The following is a 25,982-nucleotide window of genomic DNA, read 5'->3' on the forward strand; positions in this document are numbered from 1 at the left end:
TATTTTTGTTCAGTTATTTTCCCCACCATGTCGATTTTGTTTTCTTGATTTAGGACTTTTCTGTACTTAAAAAAATCAAACCAAAAACATAAAAAGCTCCACACTCTTGCGTTAGGGCTCTCTGTTTTATTTCCAAAACCTTGGTGTTTGAAATACAAATACCAACATAATATGCCTCTGTTTTACAAATTCTTAGAATTAAAGGCATTAGATGTATTTCTGTTGCTTGCAGGTCATATATTAACTTTTTCCCCACTTTATTTCTATTTTGTATTGGCATTTCTTCTTTGAACATATTAAGTTTAATTACAGAACTGGACTTTTAACAAGCTAAAAGGATCTCATGCCTTATCAGAGCAGCTAATGACTGTGGAGAGTCTCAGCTGAGTGCCTGCCCATTATTCTGATAGTCGCATGATAAGATGTGTCCAAAGCTTTGCCAATATTCATGTGTATTCCATCTGCCTCTAGCACTGCTGGGCTCTTTTTCTGCTTCCTTCAGGAGGTGAGTACTTAGGAGTGCTGGCTCTTTTGGGGACTCCTACATCACAGCTCTTCTCCTCCTGACCCACCCATCCTTACAAGCCTCGTCAGCCTTTCTTCCCATGTGGGCAAAGGTGGACGGGTTTAAGGTGTTTCAGGGCCTCCAAAAAAAGAATAGAGGCATGCCAGCTTGTGATGCTTTGCTTAAGTTCTTTTCTAATGAAAATTTAAAGTTTATTTCAATATTTTAAGGTTAACGAGACTTTAACATTTCACTGTTATTTTCTACCTAAATGAAAGTTTCACCACAAATTATTTCTAATTAGAGTTTTGAAACCTGTTTAATTTGTTTAGCTTTTTAATATCTCTTCATGTAAGAATGCAAATCAGCAATTACAGTAGAGGCCTGTAAATTAGGATCTTTCAAGAGACATACAGGTTTGAAATGCATGTTTAGGGCATGCTTGACTAGAGAAAAACTTCATGGATTTTTTTAAAAATCAAAATTATTAGTAAAATTACAATAGTGTCTTTGTAACCAGTCTTTGGAGTGTCCCATTTGACTCAAATGGAACAAATTTTCAGACTAAAAATAAGTCAGATATAGCAGAGTCATGCACTTGGTACATTCATTTCTCCTGTCAAACCTGTTTTGCTAGCATGCACTAGGAATAGCTTTTGCTATACCACGGTGGATTAAGGGGTCAATACCAGGATAATCTTAATTCTAAACAACAGCAGCTCAAGCAGCAAAACATCTGTATTTCCTACAACATCAGGGAGGAAACTAACTTAACTGAATCCTTGTGGATACATGTGTGTCCAGTCCACCTGAAGCCTAAACAATGATTTCTGGTTCAGCTCCTTTTCTGTGTACGGGTGGGGGTGAGGGGAAACTTTCCAGTCCATAGAGTATGAAGAACTTTAAGATTCTTGGCTTTTCCTGTCATTGTCCTGGCTAAGATCCACAGAAATGACCACAAGAGATCTAGAAAAGAAAGTGTATTTTCATGTCCCTCCAGACTAAGGAGGCTGCTGTTGAATACAGAGGCGGCTATGTGTTGGAATGGAAAAAATTGTTTTTTATGTCACTTCTGAAATAAGTAATTTTTTTGTTTGTTTGTTTTTCCTTCTCTTACTCTGCATGCCATTTGGGGCTGGAGCAGGAAGCAGATGTACTTTCACAGTCCCCCTCCATACAGGGAAAAGTGCCAAGGTGCTCTTGCTCAGGGTTCCACACGAGCCATGCACAGTCATCCTGACGCACAGCCTCTGTGTAGATGCTAAATGTTTTAATGTGCTGTAGAAACCTCATGTGACTTGCACAAGGTCACTCTGCAGGCCAGAAGCTATTTGGAGTAAGAGCAGTGAATTCTGGCACTCTGTGGGTGGGAGACCAAACTGTTTCCCCAAAATGTGCAGTTGAGGGGAAGGCTCATTCTGACCACAGTGTGTGTGGCACAGACCCAGCTTGCCTTCCCAACCTCACTCAGGAGCTCAGGGTGGTCACTGTTGTTCTTTATAACATTTTTCATTATAAGGTTATATTCATTACAATGTTGCTCATTATGTTATATTTATTCAATATTACTCAATATATTATATTCATTAAAATGTTAGTTTCATTACAACATTGTTCATTATGAAATGTTTTCTCATCCTCAGCTGTTAATTGTCTCACCATGATAACTTTTGATATCAACATACATTAATAGAGGGTATCTCTCTCAGAATTCTGTTTAAGAGGTTTAAAAAAGTAAATAGTACTAGTGCAAACTTCTGAAAATAAACTGGGCTTGGCACAGGAATTAGTGATGAATGAAGCTCTTTTATTTTGAGGGGAGTGAACACTTGAAGTCTGTTTTCATTTTAATGGAAACATCTTTTTGTCAACCTGCCAATGCCAAATAAAGTTAGCAAAACAAACCTAAAAATAGTGAAGGTGTAGTACAGCTAGGAAATTCTGAAAGTAGTGAGTGAGCTGAAGCTCAATACCATATTTTGCCCCTGGCTGAGCATTTTATATGTCTAAAAAATAGATTCATGAATAACTAAATACAACCCAAATGCTCGATGATTTGTTGGATATGGTTAGATTACTAATTGACTGTATTTCAGGTAAATTCAGATCTAAATATTAGCATTCTCAAGAAGTGGCTTTAACTTCTAAAACCCTTCTCCTGGTTTTAAATTGTTGAAAAACTGTATCTGCCTAGAAGTTGAAATGGGTAAGTTACATCAGGAAGGCAGACTTGTAGATATTCAGCCTCTCTTCTGAGAGGCCTCAAAATTAGATACATTGAAAATGAGATTATTTGAGTTCAGAAGAGAAAATTAATTAAATCCAAGCTCCTGAAAGCTTCTAGCACTGAATACTTAAGATATTTTAGTGATCATAGTAAATACATTCCATATTATGTATTTTGGGACATTTTCATGGCCTGTGGCTGCTCATGTCCTTCTATTTGATTATACAGTACATGAAGTTTAACTTTCAGGCTTTTCATAAAGAATAGTGTCTTTATTCTCTAGTGCTAAAAAGAAGCAGATTATTATTTCTCTAGCTTTTAAAATCAATATTTTTCAAATAACCATGTGAAATGGAGCTTGTGAATCTCCAGATCAAGAATGTTTTCAGACACTGCTTGTTGATTCAAGTGGTGGTTTATGCACTTGAAGAAAACCTGGAACATTAAGGAAAATAATGAAGCCTGCAAATTTAAAAATCTGAAATCCATGACTGGAGATTTTTAAAGGTCCTTCTCCTTCCTTAGGTTTATGTGAAGCCTAGAGCCTGTGGACTGTAGGGGAGCTCAGTTTGGTCACTTGCTGGCTGAAGGAGACTAAACTGTGATTGTGGAGTAACTTGGGTGCAGTAGGGCCTTTAGGAGAGGCTAAGAAAAGAAAATGTGAATTTATTGTCCAAGAAGTAAAGATCTTTGTAATTTGCAGTGGCAGTTCAAGTCTCACAATATCCTTTGTGGTCAGTACAGCAAAATTACTCATTTTGTAGATGCAAGTACTTGTTTGAGGTTCCATCACCAGCTACCAACAAACCGAGAGAAGGCCAATGGTACAACTGAAGCTGCACTTCCAACCACTCTGAACGAGCAATCTCCACCAATTGCCACATCAACACTGAGATAAGGCAATAGCTGCATTGCCTCTTTCTCTTTTTCCTATGGGAAATAAAGAATTCCTGTTTCAAATAAGCTCAATTAGTGGGATGTAGGCCAAGATGAGAATAATGCTAAGGAATCTGTGTTGTGGAAAGTCTCCATGAATTTGGTAGGAAAGGGCTGAAGCAGTGCCTGGCAATAACAAATGTATTAAAAATCTGCTCAGATTGAAATGTTGTTCAGTTCTTTAGAAAATTATTTCTTTAAGTGTGAACAGAGATTTCATTTTCCTGGGGAAATGTAGAAAGTCGGATTTAATATTAGGTCCTGACACCTAGCTAGATTCTTGATGCTGTGTAAACTGACAATACTTAAACCAGAACATAGAAGCAGTTTTTTAATTTAAGCTTACAGTCAGGTTGTTAAAGGCAAGCTGAAAACCTCGCAGCTTTCATTGCATAACATCTGCAAGTTGAAAGGGACAGAGTTCTGTGAATCTGTGGTGTAATCCTGACAAAGCTTAAATCTTTGTCTTTGAAGAGATGCTTCTGAAGGGGGAAGAGAGGTTGGAAGGGAACAGTGAGATCACTGAGATCTCACTGTGGGCGGGTTTTGTGTCCAAACTGGTGAGAAGTAGCTGTTGGAAGTTACTAGCTCTGTTTGGTATGTAGATGCCATGAATGTCAGCTGTCTTCTAAAAATTTGCATCTGCTAGTACTGAGAAGCTGTGCTTCATCCCTCACTTATCTCAATCCACCCTTTCAGGTACTCTTAAAGACAACAGTGGTCAGCAAAAACAACTTCACTTTTTTTTTTTTTATGAAGCAGATTTTCATCTGAAATCTTAAATTTTATACAATTGTATATACAACATAAAACTAGGTCCAAGTAATTTATTCAGTGAGTGCTCTGATTAAAATTTGCATTGCAGATGAACACAAACCAGGTGAACCTTATTAAAACTGACTGTGTACCTTTATTGCTGTACTGTTTGAACTATTTGACAGAATCATGTGAAGAATCAAATTACTTTCTTCCAGGAGAAGGTGGGGAAAGCAACCAGCCAAAATGAGTCATTTCCTTGGACTGGCTCCTTCCAGCCCAGCCTCTAGCCTCCCTGCAGCTTATGTTATGCCTTTCATTAGTAATTTTCATCAAGACCAAAATCTAAATTCTTTATTCTGAAATGCTTCAAGTTTTGGCAACCCCAATTATTCATCGAGAACTTGAAGCATTTCAGAATAAAGAATTTAGGTTTCTGTTTTTAGATTCTGGCTGAATCAGGTGACCTATCTTAGGCTGGTTCTGGTGTCTCACTTTCCTGAGAGGTGCCCTGGGAACATTCTGCAAAAGGTCAGCAAATAAAATCTGGATTGAAAGATCTAACTGTACTTTAGTAACACATACAATCTGGATCTTCCTTGAGATTTTGAAATGAATTTGTTTCTTGACACAGGTGAGTACCAGCACTGCTGAAGTACCATAGAAGAGGAACTGACATGTATAAAATTTGTACTAACAAATTTAGGAGTTACTGGTTCTTTAATTAGCTAAAGCTCTATATGTAACTGGGATAAAACTCCGTCAAACCAAAACTCTGACTATTCTGAGCTCTAGTGATCTCCTAGTTATGTGGAAGCTGAATTATATTGTGTAAATATCTTGCATATTACAGCATCACAGAATGAAATAGGTTGGAAAAGACCTCTGAGATCAGTGTGTACAACCTTTGACTGAACACCACCACAGCACTAAATGCCACATCCTGTCTTTTCTTAAACACCTCCAGGGGTGTGACTCCACCACCTCCCTGGGCAACCCATTCCAATGTTTATTCACACTTTCCAAGAAGAAATTTCTTCTAATATCCAACCTAAACCTCTCCTGGTGCACTTCAAGACTATGTCATAGATACTGCAAATATCTACGTGATTGAGCAGCTCTCTTCTAGAAAGTGCTTCTGAAAGATGTAGATTCACTGATGTTCTGGTGATTTAGATCCAGTAGGATAATTATTAATGAAATTAATTCCATAATTTTGCTGTGTTGAATCCTATTGCTAAAGTGTGTGTTCTTTTCATTATTTCAGGAGATCTATCAGTGGTGTGGCTCATCATGCAATAAGTATGAGAGGCTGAAGGCCACACAGGTTGCTGTTGGCATTCGGGACAACGAACGGAATGGAAGGTCCAAATTGATTACTGTGGAAGAAGGGAGTGAGCCAGAGAGCCTTATAGAGGTACTGTAATGTGCAGACTTGTTGCTGACATAGATGTGAATAAAAAGTTCTTGCACCTCAGGAACTAAATCAGATCGGGCTGATGCTAGGAAGACAGATAAACAGCATAGTAGGCCAGTCTGTACCTTTTCCTTCCTTCCTTACCCAGGCAGTATTAAGTTATTTGGGCATTACAGTCTAAGATAATTAATCATCTGAGAATACTTTTGCAAGAATAAATTTTTTTATTTATTGAGTTAGCTGTACAGTGACTGAATTAACACCATGCCTCACACCAGACCACACCGTCAGCTCTGTGTGAGGAAGGAGCATCCATCTGGGACAGCACCAGACAAGGAAAGACACAGAATTACTATGTGTAGAAAGTAAAAGAATGGGGCAAATTGCATATTGATTTGGCTGGCGGCCAAGCACACTCCTTTGCATACTTCAGCTTCTATTTCAAGATCATATGCACCTAGCCTCTAGTAACCCCAATGAGCCCTTCCTCATATCTTTAGGAAGTTTAACAATTTACTTAAAATCCCCAGATTTCAGATATCACAACTGAGCTGATCAAAGTAGAGTGGAAGAAAAATTCCCAATTTATAGATTTTTCAGACCTCTAAAAGGTAACAAACACTCATGTGTTGTTACAGGTGGCCTACTAATAAAAACATTGGCGCTTGGCATTTGTGTCCTAAATTAAGCTTCTTCCATTCATTCTCTAAAGAGAGGGAAGCAGGGTCACAAAGCAGTACTTCAATAAAATGGAATATGTACAGCTAGGATATTGTCTTGTACTCCACATTAAGTTCAGGAAGTAAAGGTAATGGTGCATGCAGGAGTGCAATTATTTTTTGTGGTGCTTTCATTCACTGTGGTCATATGCAGCGTGACTAGTCACTGCCTGAGAGCAAAGCAGCTGCTGAGCCACCAGCCCGTGGCCGTGCTGGCTGTGGGGACCCCTTTGGGTGGGCTGTCCATATCCTTGCAAAGACCTTTTCTCCTGTGGCTGTGTTCAGAAGTAGGGAAGGTGGCACACAGCATGCTGGAGATTTTTGAAGAGGGAAAAAACCCAAGCAAACAATGCTCTGGTTTTTTACTTCCTTGTACAGACTTTCCACACCGGCTCTGATGTGGCACATATTTTACACATAAAAACTCTTTTGAAAAGAGCACAGATTGACACTTAGAGAGCAACCTCCTCCTCCTGATTTGAATCACAGCATTGGGTTGCATCCTGCTGCAGCTGTGGCCGGGTAGCTCTGGCACCCTGCCCCTGGCCACAGCTGCTGCTGCCAGGCCCATCCTGGGCTTGCCTCTGGAGGCTCTGACTGGAGCTTCTGGTACACTCATGTGTGACTGGGGAGCCCTGATCAGAGCAGCTCCCTTTGCTCCTTGCATGGTGCAGGTGCAGAGAAGTTGGAATTTTGTGCTGCCCCAGTGAGGACACAGGCCAGCTGCAGGCTGCCTCCCTGCCCTCCCCCTCCATAGGCTCTGAGGGGAAGGGATATGCTGCCCTTGCCCCTACATCTCTTTGCCAGGCTTCCATTTGTGTGGCACTGTTGTTTTATAGCAACCTTGACACATGATTAAGAGCAGGAAAACACCAAGGTGGCATTTTGATCCTGTAGTGCACTGTTATTGTATCAGGGCATAAATTCTTTCTTCACTTGCACAGCAGTGTATGAAGAAGTTTCTGCTTTTGTTTTAGGATTCTGAATATGGAGGGCACAGAAATGGATAGTTCAAGGCAATTAGATTAACTGCTTTTATTGCTGCCCCTGTGATGAGCCCAGTTTGAGTGAGTGTGTCTGCAGTCAGGGTTTATTTTCTATTCTGCATCGTGCTATCCTTGCTTTTGTAAGTGCTGCTTCCATAATGGAGTCTGCAGCTCAGCTGTGGCTGTCCCAATCCACTCTGAAATGTGCTACTAATAAATCAGGAGGGTAGTTAACCTCACAAACATCTAAAATTTATCAATCCTTGTTTCTGCTCAAACTGTTTCCATTTTCTGGTACTCTTTGTTTGGATTTCTCCTTCCTTCCACAAAATTGTCTGTTAACTTGCTGTTACACTTTCCCAGGCTAACTGCTGTTGAGTTAACATTGTGTTTGTTTCTTCCCTCCACATCAGGAAGGGTGGATTTTTGGCATCTCCAGCTTTCTTAGAAAAAGCTTGATTTATTTTCTAGGGAAAAGAATTACGTACTTTAAATATTCGTTTTGTCATTCAGTATGCCATTGAAATCAGAAGATTTCCTAAAATTATCTCCTCTGACAAATGTCAGAATGATTCCCCTTCCTGTGAGCTAGAAATCTGCTTTCATATGGCCAAACTTGCTCATTCAGTGCCAGTGGATGCTTCAGGCAGGGGCTGACATACCCACCACGAGTACCAGCAGAAAGAGCCAATTCTGATCTTATTCCTGCTCCATAAGCACAGAGTTGTGACTCCCTACAGAAAGGCAAAACTTCTGTGCCTGCACCCCACCTCAGAGGCACGACACAGGCTGGCTGAACTGACCCTGCCACGCTTCTGTCCTGCTCTAGAATTAGCAGAGGCAGCAGTGCTGTGATGAGGTGTTTCCTGGCCTGCCCACTGTCCTGCTGGGAGCTGTGGTGCTGTGAGTGAGATGAACTTGTCTGATGAGGGCAGGTACTGCTCCCAGCTACCATGTTTAGCAATGGGAAGAGGCTGTGCTGCTCGAATTTGCCCCTGGGAGAGAACTGTCTGGAGCTGCTGTGGGACTGGATGAATTGCTGTGGCAGACCATCAAGACACAGCTCGCTCACCCTGGGAAAGGGCATTACTAGAAGCTGGGCATGTGAGTAGTTTTGACAGCAGCAAGCCCTTTTTCATCTGCCACCACAGGCCACACAGTGACCATCCTGTGCTTGCACTCTGGAAACACAGCAGGTCTGGGAAGCTCAGACTTGCAGTGGGTGTGCAGAACTTCTCAGAAGATGGTTCAGGGATCACTGGAACTCTGTGAAGATAAGTCTGAAGATTTCTGTACACATCAGAGATACTTGTTGTCTGGCTTCACCTCCATGTTTGGAAGGTGAAGCCAGATACATAAATCTGGCTTTAGGTGCCACATTTAGGTGAGGTAGTGACTGGCAGGTTTAAAGAAGCAGTGTTGTATTGGGTTGCTACCTTGGAAAATTAAAAGAGAAAGAGACCACCTTAGACAAATTGCTGCTGTTACTGTGACTGGTCACCAGTCTCAACAGAACATTAAAAAAAATCACCAGATGCCAACTCTGCTCTGATTTTCACATGTAAACAGCTGAATCTTACACTTGAATGTTTGAATAGTGTTTCAGGAATTTTTTGACCTTCATGGAACCAGTCCAAAAACAGATCTTAGCAATGCATGACACAATTTGGTAGCTGCTGCCTATGCTGACACCGATATTTATCCTTCTCACTGCTTGCAGTGGTAAGCAGAGGTCTCACAGCTTTTAGTTGCCCAAGAGATCATTGAGGACTGAGAGCAGCCGAAGTAATTGGCAGCCATGCTCAGGACAGGCAATTTTCTTATTCTAGTTGGAATCTCTGCTCTAATTTTGAAGAGAGGAGAAAATTGGAGAAGCTGTATTTTAAAGTTTCCCATAATCTTGTTATTTAATATTGTGGCGTAATGGCAAACTAGAAAAACAAGGAATCAGAAATTAGTGTATTTGTGAAGATGTCTAATCAGCCAGCAAGCTGAAGGTGCTTGCAGTAATACAGGAAGCATAGAAGCATTCAGTTCTGGGTCACTCAAGGGAAAGATGCAAAGCATCCAATCCTCCATTTGTTGTGCAGCAATCCCTTGATCTGGTACCATAACTCTAGAGATGAAGTAGAGGGGAGGAGAAAGTCTTAATATATCAGTTTTCCTCTATTTCTGTAATTTGAAATATTAGGCACCCTAAAATATGTTTATGTTGATCGAACTTTCTGTCTACATGGACTCATCTCCCTGTGGTTCATTTCAAGTATGCTGGGCAGCTGTGTCAGTCTGCAGGGTATGAGAGCCAATGAAACAGTAGGATAGACTGAGTTCTACCTAAACTAAGTGTTAAGCCTGCATCTGCCCCCTCTACTTCATATGTCATGTTCAGCTAACACTTTTCAAGATGCTTCTGTTTTCTCTGAGCCTGTCTGATTCATAGAATTTACTGTTCCCTTACACATGACTCCCTTAAAACTGCAACTCTTGGTACTATATGATTGCTGTGGGTTTTGCTGCTGAGATGTTTTGTTGTGGTTTTGTAAAGGTTCTTGATTTTCATGATTGAAAACAATGAAACCTGAAAAATGTGACAGCTGAGGTTCAAAACCACAAGAAAATGAATCATCTTGTTAGTATGCATCTTTGGAATCACTCCTCTGCCTTTAAACATGAAGGACTGCCACTTTTATTTACTCAGCATTTGCAGTTGTCACGTGCCTGTTTTTGTGAGCATTCTGGAGCCCTCACAACAGGTGGGTCCAAACCTCTCATAAAATACTTGTGTAAAGATTCAGCTGGTGTAAATACCGAGCAACAGGGAGAAGCTCTTCCTCCTTGCTGGGAAAGCAGCCTTCTCCTCCCTGCTCTTTCTTTAAAGCCCCTAAGCAATGATTAATCATGAGAATTGCTGAGTGCTATTGTATCCAGTGAGGATTGTTTTTGCCTGTGGTGTGAATAAATACTACAGGTGAATGGTGTGATCATATTACAGCCAGTCACACCTTCCTGCCTTTGTAGCTGGGAAGGGACTGGCAGCACTATTCAGTGCTAACTCAGCCCTGTGGAGAGAATCCCAAGAGCCCAGACAATAAAGAGATTGCATTGCAAATGCAAGTTACAGAGGCTCTAGACTCTAAAGACCCAAATAATGCAAACAATGTTGAAAACACAAAGCTCCAGTAACCCTTAAATTAATTGGATAGGTGTCTGCCCATATGAGTAGAAGAGCAGGATCACTTCTTCCTTTCTTATTAAATTCAAGCCCTTAAAAATTATTTTCTACAAACCAAAGATCATTTCCAAGGACAGCATAGAGCACAGTGAGGTAGCTGGGAAAAAAAGTGAGGCTTGCCTTGACATGTGGTGGGTGTGAGAGTGCCAGGACCTGTTGCTCTGAAGGAGCTGTGCAGGTTCCTGCAGTCCCTGGCCCTGGCACATGGATCTTTACGTAAGGCTGGAAGAGCAGCACGTGCCCCACTGGGGAAGGTACTGCTTTGGTACCTGCTCCTTTCCCAGAGCCAGCAGGAGCAGGATCTGTCATCACAGCTCTGCAAAAGCAAAAACTGCTCTTGCCACTCTCAACATTTGTGCTCCTTCTGGTTCCCTTGCTTTTGGTTGTCTTATGAACTTAGTCATGCTAAGGGGAGGTTTGTTTGTTTTGTATACAGAGGGGTGAAGGAACAGTGGGATGGATGATGCAAGAGGAGGAAGAGGGATAACTTTTTAGAATAATATTCTATTCTAACTTTTTGTGGACAACAAACTCCAGGCATTTGTTAAGGATTAAACAATTGTTTAATTGTGTAGCTTGTACACAGTTTTAATCAAATGCTCATGAGCTCTGAATTGCATGTAACTGTCAGGGCCCAGCCTGACCTGTTCACAACAAAAAAAATGCCCAATATGAAAAGTAATGAAGCCTTATCTATGGCTTTGGAAATATGTAAAGCAAAGTTGCCTGTTATCATCTAAATTGAGACAGCTGGAAAAAAATAGACATTATTCCAAGGAATTTTGTGAAATAGATACTAGAAATGAATTTCAGTCCCAGGGTAGAGGCAGTATTGAACAGTCATGTACAAAGGAAAATGAATGCACTGAAAGAGGGGTGAGGACAATGGAAGTTGTACCAGACCCCAGTGCCAAGACTCAGTAACACAGGCACACAGAGCAGTCAACTACATTTTCTTGAGAATACAAAGACTTAAGAAAGCTCATGCACAGAAAGTAGCAGAACTACTAGCTGTAGTTTCTATTAGTAGTTGCAGTGGGTACTCAAATGAACAGACAGTTTTCTCAGGCTGCTTTGAAACTATGGGTCAAATTTACCCCTCAGGAACACAAATATGCTGCTTCACTGGAGTGATTTTGGGCATAGGTAGGTGCCAGCAAGAATTTGGGTCCTGTCAGTTTGATCAGTTTGTTGGATACAACCCAAAATAGCCCAGAGGAATAAACCTGCAGGGGTAAAAATCTTACACATGACTGTGCACCTTTCATAGCAACACCTGCTCAGTGTGAGGAGTGGCAGTTTACCAAGCATTCCAGTGTTTAATTAAGCTGTATGATGGGCTGTGAAAGTGGGTACAAAGTGCAAACTCCTTGCCCTTCAGGGTGCCAATTTCAAACTGTCAGAACCAGGAGTTCTGTGTTCTTTACAGCAATGGAGCCTGTCTCCTTCCTTAAGGACAGTCCCTTTCCTTGATACAAATTTGCATTTAAATGACTAAATTACACAACTCATACTCAGACAAAACTTGCATGGCCTGGATTCCAGTACACCTTAGCTGCTTTGCACCAGCTGAGCATTTGGCCCAGCGTTTTTCCCAGACCCATGCAGAAGATCAAGAGGGGTTTGGCCAGAGAATGGCAGAGGCTGGTAAGGAGGAATCTTCCTAAACCTTGGCAGTTGCCCATAATATTCTTCAAGCCGCAGTTTTCAGTCTTGGCTGCCTGAAGCCAGGTACTTAAATGACAGAGAACTGAATAGGAGCTGCAGGTGGCAAACACATCTGTAAGCCAGGCTTCTAATTAAGTCTCTAAATACAGATTTCAATGCCTGCATTAGAAATTTAATTTCAGAAAGAAAATGTTCAGGTGTATCATACTGCATGGCATGAGCTAAATTCTTTATGAACAGCTCTACTAGGAGGTGGTTGAAAACCTAATTTCTTATCCTTGGAAAGTTGCTTCTAAACTAGGTATTCTAGGGAATTTCTAAGATCCTAATGATTTCCTGGAAGTGCTTATGATCAAATGTGTCTCATTTGCATTCTTGTGGGTGAGAAAACCACTCATCTTTGTTATGTTTCCTTCTTTAGCAGCTGTAGCTTGCAGGGCTACCACATAAATCAATTATAATCTTATAATTACATGTTAGAATATGAGTAGAGTTTGTAATGGCTTTTTTCCTTTCTGTGCTATACTATCAAGAAATCTCTTGGTGAAGAAGTACTATAATTTTCACTTATTAAATGAGCATAATTAAGAGAAGGCCAAAGACAAGAGATGTTAGCACTTATCTCCACATGGGATTATTAGCTCATATTTCAAGGTACTTCCTTGCAACAGGGGAATTTCCTGGAGAAGACCTGAAAGAGTAGATTTCCTTTGCTGTATAAAAAGCTCTGAGATAGTCTCTTCCTGGGTTCCTGCATCTCCCTAACAGAAATGCACCTTGAAGGGTTTTTTTTTTCTTTTTTTTTTTTGCAGGTTTGTCTCCTCCCAGCCCCTTGCAGAGCAACTGGGATCTGTGTGCAAGGCTGCCTTTGAATTTTCCTTAGTGAAAGTTCTGTAGTGCAGGAAGGACTTAGGGAGGAAGAACTTTGCAGATTGTTTTGTTGGGTTTTTTTAAAAGAACTCCTCATGTGCACAGATTGCTGTTCCCTGTCCAGGCCATGTAAAACTGGAATAAGAATCCTCTCATCTTTGGGGCAAAGTGAAGCACATCTGTATGGAAGAAAGCATCCCATGTGCTGGGGGATCAGTTCAGTATTTTCACCACCATAGTGTGTGATGCTGAGGAAATCTGTAAATATAATTATTGCAGGTACCACAGAACAGGCTGTTAGGGCCAGGCCTTCTGCTTGCAGAACTGCTTATGGCTTTGATACTGTCTGGCTTTACCTTTAAAAATAAAAGGTAGGTAAATTAAGATTTAAATACTGCAGTAATGAGTGCTGCAGCTTCTAACGCTGAAGAACTGTAAGTCATAGCTGAACATTTTGGCTCCTTTACACAGAATTTTAGGATGTGTAGGAACTTAAAGACATAAGTCAGTTAGTGAAGGTCTCCTGAACTAGCAGGAGGAAATTATTTTCAAAGAGCTAAGCAGGATATATCTCCTAGACAACCAGGTGAAAGGAACATTCTTGCTCTCTCTGTGCTAATAAATATTTAATTTATTTCAAGCATCAGAGGGAGTCATTAGAGAATATCTGTCAAAATACTCTCTGAATTGCTTTTTTAAACATTCGAGTCCAGTCTGTGCTCTGTCTTGGACCAAAGAGTTTGGTGTCATACCAGGGAGGATCCTCTGGCATATCTGGTCTGCTTGCTGCATGGGCCTGGAAATGCTGAGCTTGTGAATACAGCCAGCGTTGCACTCCAATATTCCAATGCCCTGAGTGGCTTTTCCCACCTTCCCCTCTCATGGTGTAAGTGCTGAAACACCTTTCTGCAGCTCCTCTGCTCACCCTGATGTGTCACAGCTGCTGTGCATCCCCTGGGAACACTGATTTCCATGCAGGGTCTCTGCCTCCAGCCCAAGATTCATGGAGTGTTTGCCACACTCCTCTTGTCACTCCCATATTGGTATGGTCCAGCCACAGCCTTGGGACCAGCTGCAAAACTGGAGGCACTTAAAGAATGAAAAGCTGGGAGTGTTGTGGGTTTTGTCAGATAAATGTTCTTTATGGCTGAGGCTCCCTGTTGGCATTAGTTACTGATTTATTTCATTATTATCCAGCACATAAGCATGCACTGTCACGTAGCACATGAGATATTTTATCCACATAAAAAATATCAAACAGATCTGCAAAGTTGCAAAGGCTGCAGTGTGTACCTCAATTTATGAGGTAAATAAAGCAGAAAAAATGGGCAGCTCAAGTACACGTGTGAGTGTCTGCAGGCTTTGGGTCCCATATTTAATACTACTTCTGGTATCAGAGGATGATGTTAACAAAGCAGTGAGATTAAAAATTTAGGTTGAAAGAATTAGTATAAATGCAAAAAGATGTGGAGGTGATTGACTAGATTATTTTTAATTGTGCTGCAGGTAGGCAGGTGCTGAACAGCTCAATTTCCTGTGTTCATTCAGCAGCAGTGATGATTAGAAAAAGACTGCTGCATTTCACAGTTACTGCCTTTCACCCTCCTGGTTTCTTTTGGCATGGGATCACTGTTCATCTTGGAGGCATCCTGAAAGCCAGATATTTGAAGATAATGTAGGCTGGGGATTTCCTCATTTCATGCACGCCCAGTCTTCAGATAAATAACTAGCTTAGATACTGCCAGCTGTGCAGTCCCAGCAGGACAGAAAGCAGCCTGTTTTACCTTGCAGCCAAACTATCAAAAAAAAAAAAATCAAATTTTTACTCTCAGGACTGATCTAGACACCTTTTTGTGAACATGTTATCCATGGCCAGTTTCACAGAACAGACAATTAATGTTAGAATATTCTTACCATGTGAATAAAGACTTTATATTCAAATTATCCCAGACAGATATGCAAAGTTGCAAATATTTTATTAAAAGCTGCCAAAGCCTAATGCTCTATTTTTAGACAGTTAAGCACAGAGCTTTGAAAAAATTATGATTTGCATTTGAAATTCCTGAGACAACAAAAACTGGCTAAAAATGAAGGCCATAATTTATGCATCAAAAGTGCCATGAGCAGCTGATGTATTTTGCTGTTTAATATCAATCTGGAGTCCCACAGATCAGATTTAGACCTTAATGCCAGAAACTCCTGTTGATAAATTACATGGTAAATGCCCAGAAGCTAAGAGCATGCCAGAACTATTTGTTGACATAAACCATCCTTTTGTCCATTTCTCAGTGCATTATGGCTGTTTCCATCTTACTTGCAATCTGTGTTCAGGAGGATGAGAGGTTGCCTGCTCAAGGTGAGCATGTAATGAGATCTGTTGTTGCTGGAATTGCTAGTGAGAGGCCATTTGAGGCAGAAACCCTGTGAGCAGTTCAGTGAAGGGATAACTTTTTCTCGTTGGGAGTGTAATTTTTTGTAAGACAATGAATATTTGTTCAAATTGATGGGAAGAGTTCCAGGTTACAATAACCAGTAAAATAATCCTATTTGGTTATTCATTATCTGACAAATATCAAAAGTAATTTTTGTCTGGTCCAGAATATCCTCAGCAGTGGTTGTGCTCTGTTAGAGGAACCAGTAACCCCAAACAATGAGAAGTTAACTGTGGCTGTTTACTTTAGCAGAGAAGGCCTAAAGCCACCTTTGCCTGATGATCCTCTGTGCTGGTACCCAGGGTCAGCCAGGTGGGTACTAGCCTTCATCATGTTCATCCCTTCCTTTCTCTGAAGGATTTTTTTCCTGCTCAAGTACATATTTGACAGAATACTTATTTCAGAGAGATGTTCCCTGTAATATTCTGCTCTGCTTTGAAGGTTAATAAAAATCTAAACCTTTATCTACCAATGAGTTCATTCTGTGTCTGTTTTTCAGACCTGTAGTCCTGCACAGTGGCTTTATTCTCTGTCACAACCTACATGTGTACCTTGAATTTGTGGAGCAGGATGTACTTTGCTTGTGTCAAAGCATACAGAAAAGTAAATGATGAGCTATTACCCTGACTCTTTTCCAGAAGTATTAAGTAATAAAATGTCATTTAGGCAGCTCTAAGCTGTGTCAATTTCTTGCTTTTCTTTCTATTGGTCTTAGTATATAAAGGTGGGGGTTTGAGTGGTTTTGAGATCTGATCTTCAGGATCACAGCCACAACAAACAGTTCAGTTTCAGACCCAGAAACCTAACCCAAAGTGTGTATATGAAGAAGAAAATCAAACATAATGCTAGTGTGCACAGGTTAAACTGTATAAAACTGGTTTTCTTTCTTAATTGACCTTTGCTTGACATGCTGTTCAGGTATTGTTTTCCTAGGTGGATTTTCAGCCTCACTGAACTCCTTAAACTTCTTGCTCCCATTAAATCAATATCAACTATTTTATGATGCAGAGCTGGCTTCTCCAGTTATGAAGAAAATACTTGCCAAATTTCTTTTAATGACTTTATTTTAAATTATTTACTTTGTCACATTCTTTCAGATTAAAAACTTGTTGTCTGTATTTCGTCTGTTCTTTTTTTAAGGGTGGAGTTTCACTTCTGAGTAAAAGCATTGGCTCAGTATTTTGCACTTATCTCAGGGGGTGCAGATATTTACAGAGAAGAGCTTGTGCACATGCAAATATGGAACAGGTTTTGCAGGCAGGATAAGCTACATTGCATTTACCACAAGTGAACTTGGGCAATTAGAGGAACTGGTGTTCTGTTGGTTTGCATAATGGTAGTCTTGTACTAACCTAAGAATGTCAACACAGAAGTCTAACAGAGCTTAAAAACCCCAACATTTTAAGATTAATGCAGACTGACTTCCTGTTATATGCCTTCAGACAAGATCTAAAGCTATGGAGTTAATGAATACTTTGCTAAAACAATGCTAAGCCCAAATAATGAAGAAGGTGGGGCATGGATATGCTTTCAGGGCTCCTGATTACTCTTTATATTGTTGTTGCTGATAGTATGATAAACATAATAATAATTATGACTTAAAAAGTGGTTTCAATGTCTTTGTGTCCAACTGTGCATTTATGATATTTAGGGTGGGAAGTTTGCCAGGATGATTGGACATCTGGGGAGCAGTGTGCCTAGGTTATCTTGTGTTTACCCAGGAGAGCATTGCTGTTTCCAGGTGTGTAGGGTGGATTTTTGGGTCTGAGTCCTTGGCATGTTTGTGAGTCAGGGTCTCACACCTCAAATCATGCAGGAGAGCCAGCGTGGGGCTCTCAGTGCACTGGGCCATACAGTATCACAGCCTGGCTGTGCAGAAAGGATTATATGAGCACAGTCCTGTGTAAATCACTGTCATAGGATTTGTGTGAAACTAAGTGTATGTATATAAGTATCAGAAGACCCAGTGTCCTTCAAATGGTCTGTTGGTATAAATAATTTCATTGGGGTACCTTGCTGCAAAGCTTTGGGAGCCTATGGCTGCAGTCTCAGCTGGAGTGATTTGTTTTCTTTTTGATCCATAACATGAGAATTATCTGTAAAAAGGGAGGTGCCCCAGAGAGCTACAACTCAGCCAGCAGGTCCTTATGTAAGGATACAACCCAATTTCAGCATAGCAGTTAGCTGTTGTTTCAATACTGTTGTAATCTTACTGATAAAAATATTAATTTTCATAACATGCAGACATGTGGAGCCATAGCATGGGAGTGTGCCTTAGGAGGAGTAAAGACAACTTCTCTGGAAGGCATTTCTTTGGGAAAGAGCATTATTTTGACATTTTTTCATGCTTTGTGTTTTAAGTATAGGATTTTTCCTTTCACGATCTGTCTCATCCTCCAGCCTGTAAGTCAAACTGGCAGCAAATACATGTTGGAAGCTGCATAAACTGTCCCTAGCAATACAGATGTGTACTGACTATATATATATTTCATACAATATCACTTCATATAGTGAGTATATAAATATATGTATATATGCTACATGTCTTCACAATTGATGCCTTCACAGGCCTTAGGTCATTTAACCTTGTATCATCTTCTGGTTCTGATACCAACACATGCAGGTACCACCAGTGATTCAGCTCAAGGCATTTTCTGACAGCTGTGTTGGCAGCACAGCCCTCCTCACAACTCCTGCCTTTTCTTACCTGGTGGTAGGAGAAGCACGTCATGTCCTTCTTAACAAGGGTCATCACAATGCCAGGATCTACAAGCAGCTGTGACTTAAAATGCAGGGGAAGGGGACGCTCTCAAGGCCCTTCTCCATTTGTTTTTGGGCTCTTCTGAGAAAAAGAATTACAGAAATTAATAATTTGTGTTTTCTGTTTGCCTGTGCTGAAGCACAGGGCTAGAAAAGCTAGGCAGAGAAGCTGCTGTGTAATGAGTTGTGGAGGGGTTTCCCTGGAACCAGAATGTTTCCTGTCTATAACTGCACCTGCACAAAGGGGATTCTAACCCCTCTCCTTGTGGTAGTACCCATGAATTGAGATTTCCTAAGACCAGAGTTTGACAACAATTCTCTACTTCATAAAAACATTTCTGCATTTGGTTTTAAGACAGCAACAGGTCAGGCCAGCAATCTAACCTGTGCTGGGCCCAAATTTAAAACCCAATTTTTAAATTATATATAACTGCTTACTTTAATGGCCGTCAGAATGCAGCACCCAGACCTTGCTGTAAATAGAGAGGCTGCTTCTGTCAAGGTGCCTTCACAAACACCAACAGGCACTTTTTGCCTTGGAATATTCAGAATGACACTTGCACAGTTAAAAGAAAAAAAGGGATTTTGTATCAACATGCATGACTTACAAAGATGCTGCAAAATAATTGTGGTGCCCCAAGTATTCTATAGGCACAGCAAGGGAAAACACTGACTTTCACTGTGTCAGAAGCCAGCATTTTTGTGGGGATTTTTGGGTCTTTTGTTTGTTTGTTTTGGAGGTTTTTTGGGGTTTTGGTTTTTGGTTTTTTTTTCTTTTGCTGTAAATGCCTAATTAAACAGTACTAGTGAGTGCAAACTTCTGAGAGTTTTCTTAACAGGATTCTTTTACCTTCTTACTGGTTACTGATAGTCAAATGTTACAGAACCCTTGAACTTGTTCAGTGTCTGTTCAGGTAAAGATGTATGCTTGTTATTTGGCAGTTTTGTGACCCTGGCATTACAAAGACAGGGAGGGAAATGTTTTTAAAAACCTTGTGCCAGTAAACTGCATATGCCTTTCTGTTCTAGCTGTTCACCAGCACAGAGGCACTCTGTTGTGGACATGGAGGCCAACTTGGCCTATAGAGCAGTAAATCTGCAGCCATGTAGTATAAATTCAGGAAATGCTGACTGAGAACTACTGAAGAGCTATGGGCAACATCTTTCTTAAACAGGACATTGCTTTCTTGTCTTCAGTGAGTTGCAAATAAAATTTTCTAGCTTAAACTGCAACAAGCACATATGAAAAGGCTATTTTAATTTTATTTTATTTTACTGTTTTACTGACTGTTCCAGGTAAGAAAACTCTAAAGATGGCAGATTTATATTAAATATTTATTCTGTATTGTTTTTCTTTCCAAATTGTTTGCAGCTGTATGCTTTATTGGGCTTCCCTGTTATCAAATATTTACAAGGCTTTTTCCCGTGGCTCCACATTATATTGCACAGCATTTTATACAGATACTGCACAAGTTCACAGGAAGGCTAGCACTGCCCTTGTACTTTATGTTAATATTTATTTTCTCAGACATATCAATTACTACCTTCACTCTGGGACATAATTTCATAGGAATCCATAATATTCTGTATGTAACCTTTGGATCTGTCCCACATATATGGGTCATTAGGGAAAGATCATCAAGAAAGGGTAACTAGGACTTAATAATAACTACCTGACTTACCATATTCTTGATGAACCTCTGTAAATTTCTTATAGTGATAGTTGTTATAATATTGCCCATGGTGTAAAACTACCCCAGTAGTTAAAATTGATTTTCTAGTGGTAGGGCAAGAAAATGTTTTTCTCAGACCATAAATTATTTTTAAGATCCTAGCTAAATTTTTGCCTTAAAATGGGGTTAAGAATCTGTAACTTTTAAGATTAATGAACTCATCATATGATATTTTATATTGCTAATTAAATTACTTTATAATTTCAGCTAATACATTTTGTTCTGTAAGTTTTAATTTTAGTATTGTTAAACATTTTAAGAATTATGTCATTCTAAAAATTATAAGATGTGCTTGACAACAGTTCACTAGTTACTGGGAAGAAAAAAGGAAGACAGGTAAACACACACATAGAACAGGATCACATACACCTTTCTGTGTGTATTTTGTAGTGTATAGACAACCAGCAAATTGACCTGAGGAAAAGACATCATGTAGGCATAAAGTTACTGGAGATCTGACACAGGTTTTAAAAATTATCTCTATGTTTGTGTTAGTTATGAGTTTGGTTTTAGATTGTCTTATATATAAAGATGATCCCAGTTATTTGATTACTGTGACAATACGTTAGTGTACAGATATTTATGCTCTAGCACCTACTCTCTCTCTGCATTGAATTTGTTATTCTCTTATCCAGGTTTTAGGGAACAAGCCAGAGCTTCCTGAGTGTGGTGATGATGATGATGAGCTGGCTGATGTCACAAACAGGAGAAGTGCTAAACTATATATGGTAAGTTGTTTATTTATTTACTTATAATTAGGTATGCTCAGCAGTAGTCATGCTTTTATTCATTCCTTCCTCATAAATGGAGTTCTGGCTTCATTACAGAACTGCTCTTATTTTAGTTTATTTGCAGCCAATGAACAAGTTACTTAAAGGATGTCAATTAAGATAGTCCAGGTAATTTGAGGGGGAAAAAAAGGATTATATTTCTGTATACTCAAGAAAGAAGTGAAGCATGGCCTATGAACCACGCAGTGCAGGTCAAAGAAGAATTAGCTGCTCTTAAATCATCCTCTCTTCCTAATTTTAACAGGGAGACTTTTAGTAGTCATATATGACTTAGCCACCTCTCTCCCTGCCTCTCACATGATTTTTCCACTGCCCATAGCTGTATGTGGGATTTACAGGAAGCCTGTATGAGGTGATCATTGTTACAAAGCCACTCGTCCGTGTGTTGTGTTTAGGTCACATTAATCATTCCTTTCATGCCAAAAGTCTCGTGTGTATTTCTCTTCATAAGAGGGGTTTAAGGGAACAAAAATGGAGAACAAAAGAAGAAGGCCTGCATATATATATACACACACACATATATATATATATGATCAGGAGCATTGAAGTAAAACATAACTAGAGAAGGGAAAGTGAATTTTGAATCCTAAAACTCTGAAATTTCTATGGATATCTGATAAATTAGTGTAAGTACACAGGTTCTGCTAACAGAGCTCTGTTAGCTGGATTTAAATGTGTTGCAGTATAACAGTGAGTGTCAAAGGCAGGAAACAGGTCTATGGTGATGGTGAGGCCTCAAAGTTGGTACGATGATTGATTTTTACTTGTTGTGTGCAGTGGTAATTTCCTCTTTGTACTTCCATAATATAAAATGCAAGATACAATGATGTGTTTAAAATTCATATTTAATTATGAAAGGAAATAAAGACATAGAAAAGTAATTACAATAGTAATAATCTATTTTCACTAGTAATAACTGGTCTTTTTGGCTACACAGGAGTAATTTTAAAAAGTTTTAAAGGTCTGCATGAAATTACAGTAGAGGTTACAAAGCAGATTCTGGAACAGGTCATACATTATAGTTTCCAATTAAAGAACAGCAGGTTATAAATGTAGGCAATTCACCTGTTAGTGTCAGTGTAGGACTATTTTATTATGGTTCCAAATGCTGTTGTTCAGCATGTGCATGTACCTTTGGCTTCAGTGTGAGCTGCTTGGCAGCAGGGACTATTCCAGTGGATGAGAAAAAAGGATCTATTTTAAGAAACTGCGAGGCAAGGATCTAACAAACTCCCTAAAATTAGCACTACGTCTCCCTCTATTGGATGTAAGATGAACTGAAACAAAAAATAATTCACCTACTTTACTTCCCAGCAGTACACAAATTTCATATAGCCAGTTATATAGGAATGGCAGCTGATTTTATACTAATTTCAGAAATTAATTTGTCTATAAAAGCCAGAGTTGATCTAAATTTGAAATTACTATTTTCTTAGGTGTCAGATGCGAGTGGATCCATGAAAGTGTCCTTGGTGGCAGAGGAAAACCCCTTCTCTATGGCTATGCTTTTGTCTGAGGAGTGCTTCATTTTGGACAACGGTGCTGCCAGGAAGATCTTTGTGTGGAAAGGTGAGAGGTCTCTTGTACTGCACATGCAGAAGCTACACAGAGATCCCTAAGGAGTTGGCACAACACCCTTGGGACACTAGCAATAATTTAATACTGGCTGGACACTGTACCCTGCACACAGGCCTTCCCTGCTACGGGCTGTGGACAAGGATTACTCACTTGTGTAACGACCTCAAGACCGAGGTTGTCTAAGAACCCTATTTTTGAGATATCTGTACATTTGGGTGATGAAATGCTTATCTAAATGGCAAGTACAAAGCAAACATAAATAATTCTATGAGTTCTGTATACTGTCATCAAATCTCTATCTTCTGGGATAAAATCTGGACACTGAACATTCCATTTGGGTAGGTCACTCCACAGAGCTGTGAAATTGAAAGGTGTGTGTCCAGGGCATAAACTAAAAGCATAAGCTTGCAAATAATTTAATATCTCTTTTTTTTCTTGCAAATATTTCTCTGAGGTATCATCAGTTGGCAATTGCTTTGTCTGAATGTTTCCCTGGGGAAGAATACTGCTATTGTGGAATTAGGTCTTGACACCTGGATTGCTGTAGTGCTGCCCTTCAATCCAGTGCTGAGTATTTATTTTTTTTTGTCTGAGGCAGCTTATTAATTATTCTTTGGCATTTTTATTTTGTTTTACCATGTGCAACACTAAATAATTACTTGAGGCATTTTTCAAGTCTCTCAAGTCAGTCCAGGAGGCATTGTAAGCATTTTGTTTGAAAACATTGCGGGAGCATTTTGCTCAGATGGCTTATGTCTGTCTGTCCCCCCGATGCCCAATTGTCATTCTATATGAAAGCTCCTAGAAGAACCAAGCCAACAGGGTCAGGCATAAAATAAATAAAATATTATTTAGGTATCCTCACTTTGCTATTGCTGGTAAAAATAATGTGTGGATAACCTCCATTAGGCTGTGAGTCTCACCCTTGCCCGGGAGGCTGCAGCTATCATCTCTGCAGGAAACCTTCAGGCCTAAGCTGAGAAGTGTGAATTACCTCGGTAATGATCTCCTTCAAAGTGGGATACAACTGAATACCTGATCAGAGCACCTGATTAGACTGTGGGGTCTTTGGAATGCAGCCCCTGCAGCCTGCTGGGACACAGACCCTGTGGACAGTGTCGGTCCCACAGAGGCTTCATCTAACGCTGAGCTAGGCTGAACAGTGTTAGGAGCAGTGGATAGGGAAATGGGTAAATTGCAAAACCCAGCCAGACAAAACAGGAGTTTCTTTTACTCTTTTGCACTGCCTGAAGAAGTGGAGGCAGTTCAGCTTTATTGACCATATTGCAGCCCAGCAAAGGAAGTCAGAGAAAAGACCCAGGGTGCCTTGAGCCAAGCAGATATTATTAACCAGTTTTTATTTTTGTAGAAACACTAAGTAAAACAAAATGCCCCCTTTTTCTCTCTTTCTGTTTTTTCCCTTTAAATTAACTGTTTCCAAAGCTATCAAAGTACTGTTTTGGCCATTCAACTTCACAAGAATCTTCTTGCTCATGCTATGTCCAGCGTTTGTGTTCATTCAAGACTGAGGGAAGAGCAATGTCAAAGAGAACCTGGCTTGAGGATTACTTGTTTTTAAAGGTTCTGTGTGCTTATTGCCCTTTCCCATGTACTGTTATCCTTCTGTTTTAATCAGGCAAAAATGCTAACCCTCAGGAGAGAAGAGCTGCCATGAAGAATGCTGAACAATTCATGCAGCAGATGAATTATCCTGCCAACACACAGGTGTGATCTATTTGTGGAGGTGATTCCAGGAGAGCTTGAGCTCTGTTGAACACATTGTTTTTAAGTCAGCAGAAAAAATATTTTTAGTGGCTTATAAAACATAAGGGCAATATTTCACATATAATCTAGAAAAGTTTCTGTTTGGGTAACTGTGTCAGCTCTGTTTTCCTTCTGTTTCACGTGTCTTCCTTCATTTCAGATTCAAGTCCTTCCCGAAGGAGGGGAAACGCCAATGTTCAAACAGTTTTTCAAAGACTGGAAGGATAAAGATCAAAGCAATGGCTTTGGCAAAGTCTATGTCACAGAGAGAGTGGCTAAAATTGAGCAGATTGAATTTGATGCTACCAAGTTACATGAGTCTCCACAAATGGCTGCCCAGCATAACATGGTAGATGATGGTTCAGGGAAAGTAGAGGTAATTTTCATGTTGTAATAAGTTTTATCTTATCTAACTAATGTATTCTGCTACTTATGATGGGCAAAACTGCTACTCTGTGTTTTAATTTTTATACTGTTGTTTAGATTAGCACTCTGTTAGTGGAATGTTCTTTTGGTGCTTATGAAAGTGATCAAGAGAAATCAAACACCAGAAATATTACCCCTTACACAATACCTTGTAAATATTTACTTTAAATAGATTCTTAGTCTAAAGGAGAAACTTCAGGCTTATATCAGCTTGAGATCTGGAATGGGAAGACTTGTGCTTGGAATCAGAAATCCATTCCATGTCTTTATGTAGATATCCAGTCTGGTTTCTAGAGGAACCTTCTTTGTCCCTAGAGTGTCTCTAAGGTAGAGAGAGAAAAAGATAATTGTAGAGTCTTTCTAGACCTTTTCACATCCCAGACTTCATATTCAGGACTATCTTTGGACTACACAGGGCTGGCATGGCATTGTATTAACATGGCCTGTTGCATGCAAATTACTTATTGGGCTTCTGGAAGAAAAAGAAGGGATGAATACCTACACTCTTATCAGTGTATTTTCTAGAAAACACTCACACTTGGGATGGTCCATAGGCTTGAGCAGCCAATTGTTTCTGAACTGTGCTGTAGTGAATGAAATAGGAAGAAATCTTCGTAACAACACGTTACCTGACTGCAGTGTGCCTCTCCAAAATGATATGTTATAAATGATATAGTTTTATGATGGATCATAATGTTGTGCCATGTCATATTGTCACTGTAAAGTATTAAGAAAGTTCATCACGGCATTGTGAAGTGATCATGTGTGAAAAAAACATCAAGACAAAGAGAAGTGTGTTGCAGCCCCTTGTGGATGGTCCTTATTAATTCAGCTTGTATTTACCTACTTCATGAATAATCCTCCCTGTATGTGTTCAATAACACTTGGGAACGGGAAGGACACTGAAGGGATAAGATAGTAAAACACTTTGTGAAGAGTCTCAGGATGCAGTTGAGCAATCTGCAGTGCTTTCCCTGTTTCCCCAGATCTGGCGTGTGGAAAGCAGTGGCCGAGTTCCTGTGGGACCTGAGACATATGGGCAGTTCTATGGGGGTGACTGTTACATTATCCTCTACACTTACCCCAGAGGGATGATCATCTACACGTGGTATGTTTGGCTGCCTTTGCACAGACCTGCAGTGTGTGGATATTACTTTATGTTGACTTTATGTCCTTTTGAGT

At 39.9% G+C, this 25,982-nt stretch overlaps 1 protein-coding gene across 5 annotated transcripts in view; it reads left to right on the forward strand.

Annotated features, from left to right (window-relative positions):
- SCIN (scinderin) overlaps positions 1-25,982 on the forward strand; it is a 68,046-nt gene that overhangs the window by 32,221 nt on the left and 9,843 nt on the right. For all 5 annotated transcript variants that reach the window (XM_058019222.1, XM_058019204.1, XM_058019213.1 and 2 more), the window contains 6 exons: positions 5,692-5,841; positions 20,877-20,969; positions 22,469-22,601; positions 24,247-24,335; positions 24,535-24,750; positions 25,787-25,908. In XM_058019222.1, the coding sequence (XP_057875205.1) occupies positions 5,692-5,841; positions 20,877-20,969; positions 22,469-22,601; positions 24,247-24,335; positions 24,535-24,750; positions 25,787-25,908 (803 nt within the window). The remainder of the gene's footprint in view (positions 1-5,691; positions 5,842-20,876; positions 20,970-22,468; positions 22,602-24,246; positions 24,336-24,534; positions 24,751-25,786; positions 25,909-25,982) is intronic.

Source organism: Melospiza georgiana, chromosome 1, assembly GCF_028018845.1.
Source record: "Melospiza georgiana isolate bMelGeo1 chromosome 1, bMelGeo1.pri, whole genome shotgun sequence".
Classification (NCBI taxonomy): Eukaryota; Metazoa; Chordata; class Aves; order Passeriformes; family Passerellidae; genus Melospiza; species Melospiza georgiana.